Source organism: Bicyclus anynana, chromosome 23 (genome assembly GCF_947172395.1).
Source record: "Bicyclus anynana chromosome 23, ilBicAnyn1.1, whole genome shotgun sequence".
NCBI lineage: Eukaryota > Metazoa > Arthropoda > Insecta > Lepidoptera > Nymphalidae > Bicyclus > Bicyclus anynana.
Genome location: NC_069105.1, coordinates 933,504 through 951,994, shown reverse-complemented (window position 1 = coordinate 951,994; position 18,491 = coordinate 933,504). Strand labels below are relative to the sequence as shown.

Here is an 18,491-nt window from a genome sequence, read left to right as displayed (position 1 = left end):
GTTTCCTCCACAAAAGCAAGCACCTTAATTAGGTTTGTTAACCCAACTTGCGCTTACATTTTGCCCTTTGACCGCAACACGAAACGCAACAAAAGACCCTAATTTGAATACGCCGAAAAAATTAACTGTGTTTATGAAAAATTAAGGTACCTACGTAAATTATTGCGGTATTCGGGAAAAGGCTTCCGTATTTTAATAATATTATGAGGTTACTTGAAACAAAATACTTTTAACACTATTTTATGTTTCATTTCCGATAGATTATAATATACAGAAAAATTATAATCAGTATTTTCAGTTCACAATATGACGGCAGATTATAATATCACGAGTGAGATTTTAAACTAACGTATTTTGTAATCTAACATATTATAGTTTTTACACTTCCTAAACACACAACTCGGCATTGTGTATAATATTTAGGTATTATTTGTATATATAACTCTTCGGCCCACCTAGTGGGGGGTCGACCAACACTGCGCTTTCCGGTATGGGGTCACTATTCCAGCACCTTAGGACCCCAACGTCCATCGGCTTTTTGAACTATATGGCCTGCCCCTTGGCACTTCAGCTTCGCGACTTGCTGAGCTATGTCAGTGACTTTGGTTCGTCGTATATATATTTAAGTAATTAGATTGAAGAAGAAGTAGAAGCGCTTGGAGGCCATTGGATCAGCTTCCTCCTTCACACAGGAAATAAAACTATAAGAAATTGTAATTGTTATCAATTGTAAATTATAATACTGTATGACTTTTTCAAAAGAGCAGCTGTTGAGTTTCTTGCCAGTATCTTCTCAGCAGAACCTGCCTTTCGAACCGGTGGTAGAATCTTTACAAATAGTCAACTGACGTGTCAAAAGTGCTTGTAAACTGAGCCTACTTGAAATAAATGATTTTTGATTTTTTGATTTAGACTAGTACCAGGTAAGTTAAAGACCATTCCTACTAAATAGTTTAATTCAGGAAGTTTCCACCTCACAAACTTCTTCTATCTAGTGAGTTTACAGTTAGCTATACTTCTCTCAAACTTAGGTAACTTTGGTAGTACTGAAGTAGGGTCTTTAGAAAACTTTAGAACTATCTAAGACTTGGATATCTGCAGTTAGATTCTCAATTTTGAGTTCTAAGCATGTATGCAATGTAAGCAATGTATTTATTTCATTGTCTATATGTGACTTGGAACAAATTTGGAACAAGATAGCGTTAATTCGGTTTGCTTACAAGAAGACGAGTCTAATGAAGATGACATTAATGAACCGTCGGAGAGTATAACGGAACCTTCACTCCTCACCACTCAACCCCTCTCCCAGCGCGCGATGCGAGCAGCAGCGCGTCGCGCAGCCGCTTCGCAGTTTGGATCGTGCCGCGATGCAAGAACCAGCTCATGACTAAGGGCCCCGTATGGGTTCGAAACTAATCAGGCATACTCCGACCTAATATCACGTGAGTTTTAGCCGTGTTTCATAATAATCAATTAATCTAAGCAATGTTTATACAGGATGCGTATAAGGGACACATTTTAAGATTTATTTACAAAAGAATTATTTACTCCGAAAATATTCATTTTAGAACATTTTTTTTATTCTTTACTTTAGTTAACCCTTAACTACAATCATCTGATGTCACGAGTAAGTGATGACGCAATCTAAGATGCAAACGGCTAACTTGTTAGGAGGAGGATGAAAATCCACACACCCCTTTCGGTTTCTACACGACATCGTACCGGAACGCTAAATCCCTTGGCGGTACGTCTTTGCCTGTAGGGTGGTAACGGCCGAAGTCTCTCACCATTCTTGTACATTTTGAATTAATTTTTGTTAAAGAATATAACCCTAGAGTTATGGAAATACTCCCGATCACCCTGTATAGATTTGGCTGTACTTGGAATTGTGATTAGTAGTGGTTCAGAGCTCTTTCCGGAAATTATTTTTTAAGTCGAGGGAGGTACAATACAATAAGATAATATTTTTGTGGATGAGAAAAATATTAATTGTAGTAGAGTCAAGCTAAAGTAGCGGACGCCTGCGATAAAATAATTCAGTACAATTTCATTTTAACTAAAAATCAAATGTAAAAAATGGCACAATTTTGGATGTTAAGACTTTTACCCGGTAACTTAATTTACGACTTTTGTGAAGATGAATAATGATGAATGAGTCTGTAGGGTAAACGTGGAAGATTAGTTTAAAAAACTCCTTCCGTAAGTGAATCCATTTGTTCTTTTTCGTAAGTAGGTAGGTAAACGCATCTTGACTTTGATGGCAACAGATTGAAATTGATCTAAATTTTGTTCCATCTCCAAATTTCTGTCTTATTATTGACTAGCGGACGCCCGCGATTTCGTCCGCCCTTAGACCACTTTAATCCAGTAGTATCACTGTAAAAATGGAGTAACTTCTCCCGTTTTCCTAACATTTCCCTTCATTGCTCTGCTCCTATTGTTCGCAGCGTGATGAAAAGTATACTATAACCTGCCCAGGAGTAAGAAGAATAATTGTACCAAGTTTCGTTATAATCCGTCGAGTAGGTATTTGTGTCGAACATACAGACAGATAGACAGATAAAAAAATTACTGATTGCATTTTTGGCATCAGTATCGATTACTAATAGTTATTTTAGAAATATATTTCATGTATCTCTCTACAGATTTATTATAAATATAAATAATTCTAAAATAAATAATTTTCGAAGGCTAAATTAAACAACAAAATGTAACACAATAGATTAATTACTTTTAAATTTTCAGACATGTGACCTTTTCGAAATTGTATATACAAATAATTTCGCATTTATTTCTTGGTATAAAAGATATGTTATTTCCTTTCGTAAATAAGTTATTATATAAAAGGAAGTTTAATACGACCATGGCTCCGGGCAATCTATTGAGAAATTACTTGGAATCTGGAATGTATTTGTTGTCACAAATACTTCTGATATATACATATTTATACTTATAATAAATATATACTACAAACTATACTATAGGTATTTATATATCTATACTAATATTATAAAGCTGAAGAGTTTGTTTGTTTGTTTGTTTGATTGAACGCGCTAATCTCAGGAACTACTGGTCCGATTTGAAAAATTCTTTCAGTGTTAGATAGCCCATTTATCGAGGAAGGCTATAGGCTATATAATGTCCCCGTATTCCTACGGGAACGGGAACCACGTGGGTGAAACCGCGCGGCGTCAGCTAGTAAACTATACTTATATTAAAACTGGTCCAATTCTGTACACTGAAAATATTTAAAAAAAAATATGTTGGAGGGCATTATTCAAGTACGAGTATAATCGATGCTGAAGCCAAAAATGTATTTTTTGCCGTTTTTTTTGTTGACCGGGCATCACGCTGAAACTACTGAATGTATATAGTGAAACTTAGCACTATTTGAGACCATAATACGAAGAAGGTTATAACATTTTGTCGCGAAAATAAAATCAAAAAGGGAATAAGTGTGTTTTCCCAAGTGCTTATAGTTACCATACATTAATACTAAACCATGAACAATATTTTTAAAAATTTTATCTGTCTGTCCATCTGCCTGTCTTCTATCTGTGTTTGTTCTTGGCTAATTTTACGGCTGTACCGCATTCAATGGGACTTCCTCTGGAATATAGAGGAGATTATTGAGCAACATAATATTATATGCTACTATTCATCCCGGAAAATTTCATGGTTCTCGCGAAATTTGTGAAAAAATAAATTTCACGCAGACGAATTCACGGGAAAAGGCATACTCTAGTATTTAATATAATAATAGGGCTTATTTGCCCGTCACCCTATATGGTTATATAACCCGGTTTACATTGTTCCAGTTAAACATTTTCATAATCACTGCAGCAGGATCAGGTTATACCACGTCAAAGTTATATTACTTAACGTTCTTCCGGTCAAAGTAATATTTATTCTGACTTCATTTGCGTGAAATTATTTTTTTTTGTGGCAGAAAAAATTGATAAAGGTGATTAATTAACGCCAAAAATGCTTCGATAGTTAAGACCCGTGGACTGTGGAAGGTCTGGAATATCTAGGACACAAAGGATTATAAAGAAAACTCACTTTTGCTGTGAAGTCTTTCCTCGTGGCCCAAACCAGCGTTTACCATACTTTGAAAATGTCTATCACCAAGTACTGAATTTACTAGCACTCTTACACACAATAAATCACTTGATACTTGCGGTTTGGTTTCATAGTTATATCATGCTTGAGATCAAGGAAGGAAAGATTATAGAGATAGCGGATGACAGGTATACTGTCTTAATAAGGGCTCGATAAGTAGGAAACGGACAGATCGTTTTCTTCGCGTTTTAAAATCGTCCAGACATATACAATCCTACATATTTAAAACAAATATGTAATATTGATTGACTGGAATAGTTGTCTTCGAAAAATTACTGGAACAATGTAAACGGGCCTTAACGAATGAAATTGCAGAGAGCTCCAATGCCGTAAGCAAACAGTTCGACGAAATTCGATTGAAAACCATGTTACTGGAGTGGCTTGTTTGTTCAGTTTTCTTTGAACACGTGGGATGTCGGAATATTTTTGCCCTTTATTTTTGTAGCTTACATAACCCCAATAAAACTGAAACAACAGATAAGGAACCCATTCTACTAACGATTTCCGCTTTAGTGGATACTAGCGGACGCCTACGGCTTGGTCTAAAAAAAACTAAACTAAACTTTCAACCTCTATATTATCCCTCTTAATAATATGTTTGCATGTTTTATATAAATACTAGCTGACGCCGCACGGTTTCATCCGCGTGGTTCCCGTTCCCGTAGGAACACGGGGATAATATGTAGCCGCCTTCCTCGATAAATGGGCTATCTAACACTGAAAGAATTTTTCAAATCGGACCAGAAGTTCCTGAGATTTTTTTTAAAAGAGCAACTGTTGAGTTTCTTGCTGGTTTCTTCTCAGCATAACCTGCCTTACGAACCGGTGGTAGAATCTTTACAAATAGTCAACTGACGTGTCAGAAATGCTTGTAAACTGAGCCTACTATAAATAAATAAAGGAGAATGGCGAGGTTGCATGTATTTTGGGACTAGCAGATAGAAGTAGCGTACATAATGGAAACCCATTAATAGTTAATTAGTCAATCGTGATTAACCTAAGAAAAAAGCAAATGGTAACCAAACTTGAAAAGCAGGGAGAAAAAAGATATACCTTAAAATTAGAAGGTACCCTATCTATGCATACGAATAAATGTGAATTTTATACTGAAAAACATCGCCACCTGACATACAACTGCGTGATTGCTTTATAAATACGACAAGGCGTTTCGGTCTCAGGCAACAAGTACAACAATTTTACTATGCTAAGTATACAAGTAATCTTGGTTCTCATTCTGTAAAATTTCAATATATTTTTTACAAGCATCTTATAAAATAATAGTTTTAGTAAATGTATGAGTGTACGACACTTCTGAGTGTGACTCCCACTTTCGCCATCCTCCTTTTGAATATTGAGTAAATTACAAAATGGTAGTAGAAAAACATATATAAAAATTAAAAATACAAAACTACCTTCAAAGTCAGTAAATATTCTGTAAAACGTGCTCTCAACTACGGGTAGAATATTGCCTGAATTTCCATTATAAAGATCAAAGTGACTACCTACCTAGAGAATTTTCTTGGAAAATTTAAAGTTGTGAACCCGGAAGCTCGCTAAAGCAAATGTCTTGTGGAAAATTACGTGAAAATTGTCGCTCTTTGTAACATGAAAGAACTTAAAATGTACTTATGGCTTAGGAACGAAATAAATGCAGTGGAAGAAAATTTGGTGGAGTTTCTATTTTCGGAACTCTGTAGATGTTTATAAATTGCTAGAAGTGCCTCGCGGTTTCACCCGCTTTGTTCCCTTTCCCTTAGTAATACGGGGATAAAATATACCCCATGTTACTCGCTGATAATGTTTTTCAATTTCAATTAGTGATATACAGTTTTTAAAATCGGATTAATTTCACGTGAAAACGTAACATACAATCAAAGTAACATTCGCATTTGTACTATATTAGTCTGTTTGGATTTTTCTCTTACTAATACTGACTGACGCTGCGCGGTTTCACCCGTGGTTCCCGTTCCCGTATGAATACGGATATAACATATAGCCTTCCTCGATAAATGCGCTATCTAACAGTGAAATAATTTTTCAAATCGAACCAGTAGTTCCTGAGATTAGCGCGTTCAATCAAACAAACAAATTCTTCAGCTATATGTTTAATATTAGTATAGATTATTATAAAGAGGTAAAGTTTTTGCGTAAAAAACCTATTTAAATTTTTTTTAAGGCAATATTACTGAATGTCATTGGCTACTACTTCTATGTGTATCCTTAGTTCTCATTTCATTCTGTCTATTGTACCTTATCTACAATGGCCTGCACACGACTTTTAACTAAGGTATGCATTATACGTAAAAAGATCACAAAACGGAAACTTTCTTCTCAAGTAGGTACTGATTCATGATGAGCCTTCAAGGGTAGACAGTGAATTTTGCATTTATAAAGTGGACGCCACGGTTCCATAGCTGTCTATTGTACTTTTCTAAGGTAGTAGATGCCTGTAGATGAGAAATAGACAAATTTTAACCAACGGCGGCGCTACCGGAAATACCGCTGTCTCTTTCGTTGCGTTGGGACGACAGATATAGGACTTGAACAACTCCGCTATTGGACAACATTTTGTCTGTTTTTTTATTCGGCTCACTGCAGAGCTCGAGTTTCCTCTCAGAATGAGAGGGGTTAGGCCAATAGTCCACCACGCTGGCCCGATACGGATTGGCAGACTTCACACACGCAGAGAATTAAGAAGTTTGAGACACGTGATATTTAATTTCTTAAAATTGTGTGCATTTTACTGAAAAGTTGGAGGTGCATGCTCCGGACCGGATTCGAACCCACACCGTCTGGAATCGGAGGCAGAGGTCATATCCACTGGGCTATCACGCGTCTTACTGGGCTATCACTTAGCCCCTGAGAAAATTATAGCTTTTATAAACTAAAGGAGTTCTGCCCATGGCAGTCTCAGAAGCTTTCGCTCTGTTATACTTCTAAAAGGCTTCAGTTTACAACAATTACTGAGGCGAGCGAGGTCGAGGGCAATTTCTAGTAATTTAATATTAGCTATCAAGTGGCGATTCCAATTAACAGTAAAAGTTTCCTGCCACTTACGTAGGTTTCGGAAAATTATTTTATATATTCTTATTAAAAGTTTTGTTTATGTATCTACTTACTGTGCTATGATAATACAATACACGCGAAAGTATGTGCGAATTTTTTGATTTTTGTTACTCTTTAGCGTCGCAATTTTACTAAACCAATTTGGCTGAAATTTAAAACGAAAAATTTTAATAAAAAAAAACCTACTTCAAAATCACATGAATGTTACCACTAAACTAAAAAGCAAAAAAAACATCGTATGTGCTTCCTTCTGATCAACTTGAAGGCGGTGCTTTAAAAACGCTGTCGTGTGAACATATACCTGGGAATGCATTTCTTGTATTTGAACACTTTTTTAACGTCCGTTAAAAAAACTCTCGTGCGAATCAGGGCTAAAGTCCAGTAGCGGACGCCCGCGACTTTGTCCGCCCTTAGCCCTTCATTCCCAAGTTCACAGACAGCGTTTTAAAAAACGACGCTTTTTTTCGAGCAGTGTTCAATTTTGGGCATTGGAAATAGACCTTTTCACTACTCTTGCTCAAAAACATTGTCATATTACCACTCCACGGCGGTGCTAAACAAGCATATTAGCCTCTAGGGGCTTCTTCTTCTTCTTCTTCTTAATGTCGCGGCTCTGCAGGTCTTCTTGAGGTCCTGTATCACATTGACCGTTACCGATCTATTGTGATCGCCACTGACTAGATTTCCCCTCCAATACTGGTTGCTGCCAGGTACAGCAGCAGTTTCTTGGCTGGGATGTGTTTCACCTCCTCTGGATCCATTGTGTAATGCCCTAAGTGGAGGTTGCGTTTATGTATTAGAGCTGGGCAATTGCATAAGATGTGCATAGGTGTTTCCTCTGCCTCTAGGCAGAGTCTGCACAGATCTGTGTCCCGGAGTTTAAGATTGAACATGTGTCTATTGAGTCCACAGTGTCCGGTAAGTGCCCGCACTAAGATACATAGGTTTTTCCTACTAAGCGCTAGTAGGTCTGAAGCAGCCTTCTTATTGAAGGATTTTACTAGCGCTTTTGAGTGATTCATTCCTGGAAGTTTTCTCCAGCGAATAAGGGTGTCGTAGTAACAGTAAGTTAACAGGGTGAGTTTGGCTAGGCTTTTAGGTATACCACAGAAGGGTTCAGGTCCTGTCTGTGGTAACCTCGCGCCTAGTTTCGCAAGTTGGTCCGCCTTTTCGTTGCCGACTATTCCTGCATGCCCTGGAACCCAGCGAAGGATAACCTGATTACGGTTGCCCAAGTTATTTAGACATTGCCAGCAGTTTTCAACAAGTCTAGAGGTAATAACCTCCGCGGACAAGGCTGAAAGAGCCGCTTGGCTGTCAGAGTGAATATAAATAGTTCTGTTAACGTAGTTGTTTTGCTGCAAGGCTTCCGCACAATCAATAATGGCGTACACCTCTGCCTGGAAGATGGAGGTATACGTTCCCAGGTTCCGGTGAATTTTCACCCTGGGCTTCTCTCCATAGGTTCCACAGCCTACGTCTTTTCCTGACTTGGAACCATCGGTGTAGCACTTTAGGCTTCCCGCTTTCCAAGTTATTTCATTTTTTAGCCACCTGTCCCGATCGGGTATCTCAACGGTGTAGTTCCTTTGGAAGTAGTAGTTTGGGGTCATAGTGTCTGATGGCATCCCCAGAACTGGAATATCAAGTACTGAGTTTTGTAGGTTCCTCATAACTTGAGAAAGCCAGTTCACCTCTTTCTGGCAGATTACTCTGTACATGCCCTCTCTTGCCTCCTTTTCCAAGTAGAGAAACAGGGGCGGGAGGTTAAGTAGTGCATCAAGAGCTGCTCCAGGTGAGGTGTTCATGGCTCCGGTTATAAGCAAGCAGGCAGATCTTTGAAGACTGCTAAGCTTACTTTGAGTGTTTTTCTGCATCGTTTTCCTGCACCAAACTGTTGAGGCGTAAGATACAATCGGCCTCACCACAGCTGTATAGAGCCAGAGGGTTATTTTAGGTTTCAGCCCCCATCGTGCTCCTGCCAGTCGACTGCAGATACCGAGGGCTGTTTTCGCCCTCTTTAGTGTACCATCCACGTGAGAGTTCCAAGTAAGTTTCTGGTCTAAGGTAATACCCAGGTACTTAGCCTCGCACGAGAACGGAATGTGTTTTCCATTCAAAATAGGCGGCTCGAGTTTTTCGAGTTTATGCTTATTGGTGAATGGGACAATAACTGTTTTATCTGCATTAACAGATAAGTCATTCTCTTTGCACCATCTTTCAATGGTGTTTAGTGCTTTCTGTATGAGGTACGAAATAGTACTTTGGCAGTTTCCTCTCACAATGATTACCAGGTCATCCGCGTATCCCTGGGTATCTATGCGGAGTTCAGCCATCTTATACAGCAGGTGATCGACTGCAAGGGTCCATAGCAGGGGTGACAAGACCCCGCCTTGCGGGCATCCCCTTGTCGTAAGCACTTCAGTCGAGATGTCGTTTAGCTTAAATCTGGCTATTCTGTTTGAGAGCATCGCTTCGACCCAGCGAACAGTGGTTGGGTCAGCCAGTTTGCTGGTTAGACCATTCACCAATGTTCGGATGGGAGTGTTATCGAAAGCTCCCTCAATGTCTAGAAACGCCGCGAGGGCGATTTCTTTGTCTTCCAGTGCCTTTTCGATTTTATCAACCAGGCTTAGCAGGGCGGTTTCTGTGGAGCGTCCTCTGCAATAGGCATGCTGGGTTACATGGATGGGTCTCTCAATGAGAATCCCATCCCTAATATACCTATCCAGTACCTTCTCCATTGTTTTTAGTAAAAATGAAGAGAGACTTATGGGTCTAAAGGCTTTAGGCATGGCGTAGTCCTTTTTTCCCACTTTAGGTATGAATATGACCCTTACTTTGGTCCAATTTTCTGGAATATATCCCCAGGCAAAGCTCGCCCTGAAGATTTTGACCAGATGTGGGATTAGCAGGGTTGCACCTCTTTGTAATAAAAGAGGTGTTATTCCATCAATCCCACTAGCTTTGTTCGATTCAAAAGAGTTGATAGCCCACCTCACTGCTCCAGGTCTGAAAACTATGGTGGCCCTTCTCCAGTCCTCAATATGAGGCCTACATGGAGCCTGCGCCAAAGTTCTAGCGTTAGTACTGACCGCTCCTGGGAAGTGAGAGTGTGCTAGCAATTCTAGGGTTTCCTTCTCATCACATGTGAAGGAGCCATCAGGCTTTTTTAACAAGCCTAGCTGATTAGGTTTGGCTTTGGAGAGCAGTTTTTGGAGTCTGGAACCTTGAGGCAAGTTGCTTATTTCCTCGCAGAATCTTCTCCATGATGCTCTTTTAGCCTTCCTAATTTCTTTGCTGTATTCGGTTAGGGCTTTTCTGTAGATGTCCCACTCCTTGGTCGTCTTAGCCCTGTTGAATAGTTTGCGTGTTTTGTCCCTCAAGCGCTTAAGCTTTGAGTTCCACCACGGCACTTTGTGTTTAGAAGTCTTGGTCTTGAGCATACAGTTGTCTTCGAAGGCTTTAATAGTTCCTTCGGTGACAACTTCAACTGCTAGATCCAGACTTTCTAGCGTTTTTATACTTTTAGGAACTAGCTCTAGGTTGCACTGCAGGCTGCTGCAATAGTCCGTCCATTTAGTGCGCCTAGGATCCCTGTATGTAACCGTTTCCGTAGGAAAATTTGTTGTCAGGTTAAAACCTATGTGTCTATGGTCTGACATTGCACTTTCCTTACTCACCTGCCAGTCGTTAATTCTCCTGGCTAAATTGACGGTGGCGAAGGTTATGTCTAGAACTTCTTTTCTAGTTTTTGTGACAAAGGTTGGTACATTGCCTTTGTTTAAGACCTGAAGGTTATTAGCTAAGAGGAAATCGTAGAGAAACTCACCTCTATCATTCGTGTCAGTGCTACTCCAGGCGTCGTGATGGGCGTTCGCGTCGCAACCCACCAGTAGTTCTGCGTTGTGCTTCCGGGCGTATTCGACTACCGGGAGCAACTCGTTTGCAGGATTTGTTACTTCGCCGGGTAGGTAGGCTGAACAGATAATTATCCTCCGTCCTTCCCACCCTTTGATGTTTACAAATGCTGCCACAAGGTCATCGGTACAGACTCCTGGAATTGGCAGAAAGTTAATAGATCTATCAAAAACGATACACGCTCTGGGCCTCGAGCCGTTGGCATGTGATAGTAACTTACCGCCAGCATTCAGCCCGAGGATAGTACCGCTTTTGGAGATCCAGGGTTCTTGAATAAGGGCGAGGTTTGCTTTCCCCTCAACAAGGCAGCACTCTGTGATAGCAGAGGCCGCAATTGCGTGTTGGAGGTTGGCTTGCAGAAACCTCACCATGGACCCCTGGATTGCCATTTATTTGGCCCTTTTTATGACCGGTAGAGGCCGGTCTCTGCCCCTATCCGTTTGAGGCGAATGACGACCTCGGTCGGGTGGGGCATTCCTCGGCGCTCTGCCAGTTGCCTTTTTGTTAGCCAGAGCTTTCACTCTTTCAGCTGTCCTCCCTCTCCCAGAACCACTCGGTCCGGCCGCGGAGTGGCCTGCGCTGGCGATAGAACGTCCAGCGGCCGATCCGCCACCGTTTCCACTCGGCCCAGGGGTAGGGTGGTCTGCGCTGTCTTGAGTGTCAGCTGTTGGCTCGGTTGGGCTATTAGGCCCTCCTCTGAGCTTGAAGTACAACCAATAGAAGCCCAGGAATATTTTAAAATTGTACTTCCTTAGGACTTCCATTGAGGAGTCATCCAGAGAGAGAAACGCTAGGATGCCCTTATCGTCAGCCTTCTCATGGAGGACCCTCCAGTGAGTTGGGTTCAGCTCATGATTTTGCCAACACAGCATCCCTAGTGCTAGCTTGGTGGATTTCGCTAGATTCTTAGGGATGAAGGTTGACACAGTCCATGGCTTAGGCAATTCGTTTTCCAGAAGTATGGAAAGCTGTGCCTCAGGCCATGGTTTGCAGGTTTTGACTGTTTCCACAAGCCAGTCCTGGCTTTCCTTGTCTACACAAGTAATCAGGATCCAGCCAGGCTTGTGGGAGAAGCCAAGAAACCTGGGTCCCTTGCCCATGTTTTCGACGTTTATGGTGCGACATGTTTGATACATGACCTCCATAAGTGCCGAACGGACAAGGTCCATTTGCTCCGTCGTCATAGGTTCCGAGTTTCGAATCCCCACACGAAGAGCTCCTGTAATGTCCCGATAGCTGGCGGCCGGTTTAGTGCGGCCGTCAGGCGTCGTTGACATTTTTTGTGCCTTGGGTGGGTTTGCCTTTGGAGATTCCTCCTCCGATCTGCCGCGTTTGCGGCTTTCGTTGGAGGCTATTGGTTTCTCCACAGGTAGTTCCGCCCAGGGCTTGCGGCATAGGGTGAGGGCTTCATTGTATTCTAGCCCCCCATCCTTTACAAGCCGGTGAAGGCGCTTGCGCGCAGCACCACAAAGTTTTTTGCGTCTAGCGCCTTGGCTTTGTGGTTTGGTCTCGCTCACAAGGGGTGTTTCCATAGGCGTTTCGGAGGCGATGACGTCTCCGCCGACCTTCTGGCCACTCCCGAAAGTGAACGAGCTGGTTCCAGGCTCTGCAGAGTCTACGACAGGCCTCTGCGCCTTAGAGTTGGTGCCACAAGATGTGGCAAAAGAAACTTGTAGATTTGAATTCTCCAGCAAGTCCCACGAGTAGCAAGGGAAATAAGCGGTCACAGACAGCAGAGCCCCGCTTGCCGCCTGAAGGGCATGATACTACCTCGATTTGCCCTGGTGTCGAGGAGACTCCGTTAAGGACTGAGCACCCCCTCAGCCATGCATCCTTCGGCACGGTACGTATAACACCTTGGATTTGGGGATTTTTGGAGTCGAGGTTTTCTCCTCCGGGGTGTGGGTGTGTTTAGACAGTAGGGAATTAAGGGGGAGGAGAGTTAGGAAGGACTGGTAGGGGATTGGGTTTAAGGTGGGCATTAGACAGGAGGTGGGAGGGGATGTGGGTATAGGAGAGGAAAAGTACAACAGTGTATGGGAGTGTACACAGTGTACCGCCAGAATGATACTCCGCTATTGCAGCCCGAGGTTGGATGTGAAAAGGTGCGAGCCCGGTTTAGATACTGCAACATTGCCCAGGGTGGACGACGGGGACGTGTAACATCTGACTTGTGACAGGACCCAATAGCACAGCTCGCACACCTGAGCGTAGCCACTGCCACCATTTCCCACCCCAAAACCACCCACCTCTCTAGCCACCTCTAGGGGCTAAAGTAATTTTGTTTTTTTAATTATTGTCTATTACGAGTACTAGCCAAGTACTAGCCTACTGTATAACGAAGGAGGTTTTATTCGTAAATAGAATCATCTTATTAGATAAAGCTCTGATTGTTTGATAAAAATTAAAACTTGCATTTAGAATGAAATGCAGCGTTCTTGTCTGTGGAATGCGTTAATTTTTTTATTTAATTTTTATTGACTTGCGAATAGAGCGAGATTTGAAGACATGGGACATCCTGTATGGTGTACCTGTACCTTTGCCTTATTCTCATCTGAAAGAAAAATAAAATTAAAAAGCGAGAATTTAAAAAACAATTGGCGTGAATAATACACACTTGATCTTTATATATATTTAGGCCTAAAAATACCTCGTATATAATGGGTCTTTTTAGCCCCTTGTATAACAATCTACTATTATTTAACTTCATACTATATTTGAACGGTTTTTTAACGTCCTTTAAAAAAACTCTTGTGCGAATGAGGGTTTACTAACTATAAACTACCTCCCTGCCAAATTTGATCCTAGTAGGTACGTCAAGTGGTTTCGAGATTTCGTCATGAATGAACCTTTCGCATTAATATCAAGATTTACAATTACAATATACTTTACTACGAGTAAAACATATTTTTTATTTATCTATCTGTCTGTCTGTCTTTCTGTTTGTCCGGGCTAATCTCAGGAACGGCTGAAGCATTTTAATGGGACGGTCACTGGGAGGTTATGGAACAACAGATAGGCTAGTTTTAACTCGAAAAATACATGGTCACAGGCGTATTATAATAAACGAATTTGAATATTTTTCATTGTAATTTTCTGCGAAAACTTATTTTATGCGCAGTTACATATTTAAAAAAAAGTGTGTGTCAGCTCCGACGCACGAATGGAGTTTACTCTTTCAGATCAACTGTCTAAAAAGGAGTATGTTGCCCCGCAGCATACACTATGTACGTCTCAATATACAAATCTAATATTAGTAAATAAAAATTATTATAATGTACTCGGCTTGCACGCCTATGAGGCAGATTGTGTATGAACATTAAAATGTAACAATATCTGTATATGACCACATTCTGGCAATAAATGATTTATGATTTATGATTATGAATACTACGCCTGAAAAGTGAAAGGTGCGCAGAATAGGTTGCGCACAAAAAACGCAACGCTGTCATTTGTGCATCGAATTTTACTGCCCATATTTTTTCATACCGGGGACTATATATGTATAATCTATCCTTAAGGAGTAAACTCCAAAAATAAGAAAAGAGAGAAACCTCTGTTACTTGTACAGAAACTTCATTAATAAAAACTCGTATCTTATTTTTTTTATTTATTATTCTACAAAAAACATATTTAAATTAAACCTAACCATAATTTAAAAATAAATAAATAAAAATTTTAATAAAAAAAATTCAACCGACTTCCACCCCTAAAAATAACTAACTAAAAAGCAAAAAATAACATCCTACCTATGTGCTACCTTCTGATCAGTTTGAAGGCGGTGCCAAGCCAGTGATGTTTTAATTAAACACGTTTAAACTACAAAATTTACGTGGTTCTTTCAGAAACAGCTTTAATTAAAACACGACACTGGCTTGGCACCGCCTTCAAACTGATCAGAAGGTAGCACATAGGTAGGATGTTATTTTTTGCTTTTTAGTTAGTTATTTTTAGGGGTGGAAGTCGGTTGAATTTTTTTTATTAAAATTTTTATTTTTTTATTTTTAGTGTTAGCATACCTACTGCGTGTGTACAGTCACAACCTATCTAAGTGGAAAGTTCTTATCAATACAAAATTATCAAGTCCAAACACAAGGTAGCTACTGTGAACCGTCGAGGAGTTCTCTTCACTGTTCCTCGTCTTCATCATCAGACCCTTAATACAGTCACAATCCATCTAGGTGGAAAGTTCTCATCAATACAAATTTATCAAGTCCAAACACAAGGTAGCTACTGTGAACCGTCGAGGAGTTCTCTTCACTGTCCCTCGTCTTCATCACCAGACCCTTAATACAGTCACAACCCATATAGGTAGAAAGTACTCATCAATACAAATTAATCAAGCCCAAACAAAAAGTGACTGCTGTAAATCCTTGACGAGTTCCATCGTCTGTGTTTCGGCTCCATCATCAGACCAACTCCAAACCTTCATAAAGTTGTAGTGGCTTAAAATACCTTATGGAAACACTAACAAACGCACTAGCCGTCTCTACAACTTTCGAAAGTTCCCCTCAATTTCTCCAGGATGCCATCATTAGATCCTGACATGAAAAAAATGGGACCACCCTGGAAGTAAACCCTTCAAAACAAAAAAAGAATTTTCAAAATCGGTCCATAATTGACGGAATTATCGCTGGACATACATAAAAAAAAAAAAAAAAAAAAAAAAACATACATACAGCCGAACGTAGAACCTCCTCCTTTTTGGAAGTCGGTTAAAAATAATAAAACACAAACCACAGTTGGTTTTACTGTGCACTGGTTATTATTACATAATACAATATTAAAGAAAAAATTAAATAACAAACGAAAAAGAGAAGAAAAACAAAGAACAATCATTAGCGGGTAGTAAAATAAATATCATTATTATAGTGTGAGTGTACCGCTGCTGCGACGATACACAGGGTGTCCCAAAAAGTAAAGTATTGTAAACAGAAGGCCTAGTGGCAGTTTGACACTGTTACTATCGCGTTAACGTAAACGTGAATTTCTAAGGAATTAAAACAGCGCCATCTAGTGGCACTACTGCACAACTGTGTCCATTCCATATAAATGCGCGTTTACGTCAACGCGATAGTAACAGTATGAAAATATTGAAAACTACCACTAGGTACACTGAGGCCATAGTGACTGTTTGATACTGTTACTATCGCGTTAACGTAAACGCGAATTTCTAAGGGATTGCAACAACGCCATCTAGTCTGCACAACTGTTTCAATTCCATATAAATTCGCGTTTACGTCAACGCGATAGTAACAGTATGAAAATATTGAAAAATCTCACTAGGCACACTGTTATTAGTTATCTAACTGCGTTTTACTATAAGTCCATTATCACTCAGGAAATCCGAACCGGTAATGCCTATAGCTTTAGCGCTAGCCACAAACAGAACCAAGTCAGCTATTTCTCCAGGCTCTGACACTCTTTTCAAAACCGTTTTATCACCAGCTTCGTCCCATGTGAAGTCCATCTTGGCATTGTCTATGAAGTCCGTTTTGACTGGCCCTGGGCTAATTGAGTTCACTCTGACGCCTTGGCATGCCAGCTCGGCGGCAGCGCATCTGGTGAAGTGGGATACAGCAGCTTTGGAGATGCAATAGCTCAGGAAGCCTGGTAATGGAGAGGGGATGTGAGACGCCACGCTCGCTATGTTGACGACGTTACCTTTAATAAATAAATATTCGTTCGTTATCAACCTATTCTGCTGAGCTCGAGTCTCCTCTCAGAATGAGAGGGGTTAGGTCAATAGTCAACCACGCTGGCCCAATGCGGATTGGCAGACTTCACACACTCAGAGAATTAAGAAAATTCTCTGGAGTGCACGTTTCCTCACGATGTTTTTCCTTCACCGTCTGAGACACGTGATATTTAATTTCTTAAAATGCACACAACTGAAAAGTTGGAGGTGCCATGCCCCGGACCGGATTCGAACCCACATCTTCTGGCAACGGACGCAGAGGTCATATCCACTGGGCTATCACGGACTTCTAAATAAATATTAATGCATATAAATGCGGCATTGCCAATTGGGCAGGCCACATAGTTCGAAGAGCCGATGCACATTGGGGTTCCAAGGTGCTGGAATGGCAACCCCGCACCGGAAAGCGCAGTGTTGGTTGACCCCCCACTAGGTAGACCGAGGACCGAGCGGGTTGCAGGGAGCCGCTGGATGCTGGGGTTGGCTCGAGACCCGAAGTCAAAATGAAGACGAGATGGGAGGGAGAAGACTCTCCTTCTCCCTCTCATCTTTTAAAGACCCCATCAAACCCTACCCCACACTATGATATAGACGAGTAAAACAATTCATCCTCACTATACAAGTAGGTGCCCTAAAAAAGTAATTTTTAACGGAACCCTAAAAATCGGTCACCTATCAGCAAATAAAATGAAACTGTTACCTTTAGTTTTCGCTAAATACGGTGCGGCGCGGGAAGTCAAATGTACAAGTCCACGGACATTAACGCTCATGATGGTGTCGTATGCTTCCATAAGGTTCTCATCAAGAATCGAAGCCTTACGTCCAAGACCAGCGTTGTTGACCAAGACGTCTATCTGACCGTACTTCTTGATAGTTTGCTCAATAATCTTCTTTACGTCGTCATCTTTGGCAACGTCAGCGATCAAGACCAGAGGCTTGCAGCATTTGGCAGCAACTTTATTCAGCTTTGCTTCATTCCTCCCAACCATTACCACCTTCGCTCCTTGGTCGCTGAATGCTGTGGCAATTGCTGCCCCGATGCCTGAGCTGGCGCCTGTCACAATTACGACTTTGTTTTTGAATCCCATTGTGTATTCTGATGTCTTCTTTTCAAATTCCCTGGGAATACTGATGTATTTTCTACAAGATACATCGTTTTATTTTAAATTTTATAATCATAATTATATATTTGTTTATGCAGTTTTGTTTATCAATAAATTTATTTATTACAAGTCATTATGTTTGTTATTAATTATACAAGAGCACTTTATACTAAGTACTAAGGAAGGTATAGATATTATGTCTAAGAAAATATGATAACGCACAATTGCATACACAAGATGATAGTGCTAAAGTACTAATTTGTTTTATTGGCAAGATTATTTTACTACTAGCGGACGCCCGCGATTTCGTCCGCGTGGAATTCAGTTTTTCACTGATGAAAAGTAGCCTATGTGTTAATCCAGACTATAATCTATCTCTACTTCAAATTTCAGGTGTTTAGGTTCAGTAGCCGAGGCGTGAAAGAGTAACAAACATTCATACCATCAAAATCATCAGGTTTTCGAAAATCTCAGAAATCTATGGATTTTTTCGGGATAAAAAGTAGCCTATGTGTTAATCCAGAGTAAAATCTATTTCCATTCCAAATTTCAGCCAAATCGCTTCAGTAGTAGCGGCGTTA

General features: G+C 40.6%; 1 protein-coding gene across 1 annotated transcript; it reads right to left on the bottom strand.

The window, feature by feature from the left end:
* Window positions 1-14,980: 14,980 nt before the first annotated feature.
* On the bottom strand, window positions 14,981-17,953 carry LOC112048208 (uncharacterized oxidoreductase SERP2049-like). Its single transcript, XM_024085660.2, has 2 exons — window positions 17,508-17,953; window positions 14,981-16,773 (listed from the first exon to the last, which is right to left on the bottom strand). Exons 1-2 carry the CDS (start codon window positions 17,893-17,895, stop codon window positions 16,415-16,417), a joined length of 747 nt encoding a protein of 248 aa, XP_023941428.1. The 5' UTR covers window positions 17,896-17,953; the 3' UTR covers window positions 14,981-16,414.
* Between the last annotated feature and the right edge of the window lie 538 nt (window positions 17,954-18,491).

Coding starts and splice junctions, on each gene's coding strand:
- LOC112048208 (XM_024085660.2), bottom strand. CDS start 17,895: ATGGGATTCAAAAACAAAGTCGTAATTGTGACAGGCGCCAGCTCAGGC. Junction 16,774..17,507: donor GTATTTAGCGAAAACTAAAG/GTAACAGTTTCA, acceptor TATTTATTAAAG/GTAACGTCGTCAACATAGCG.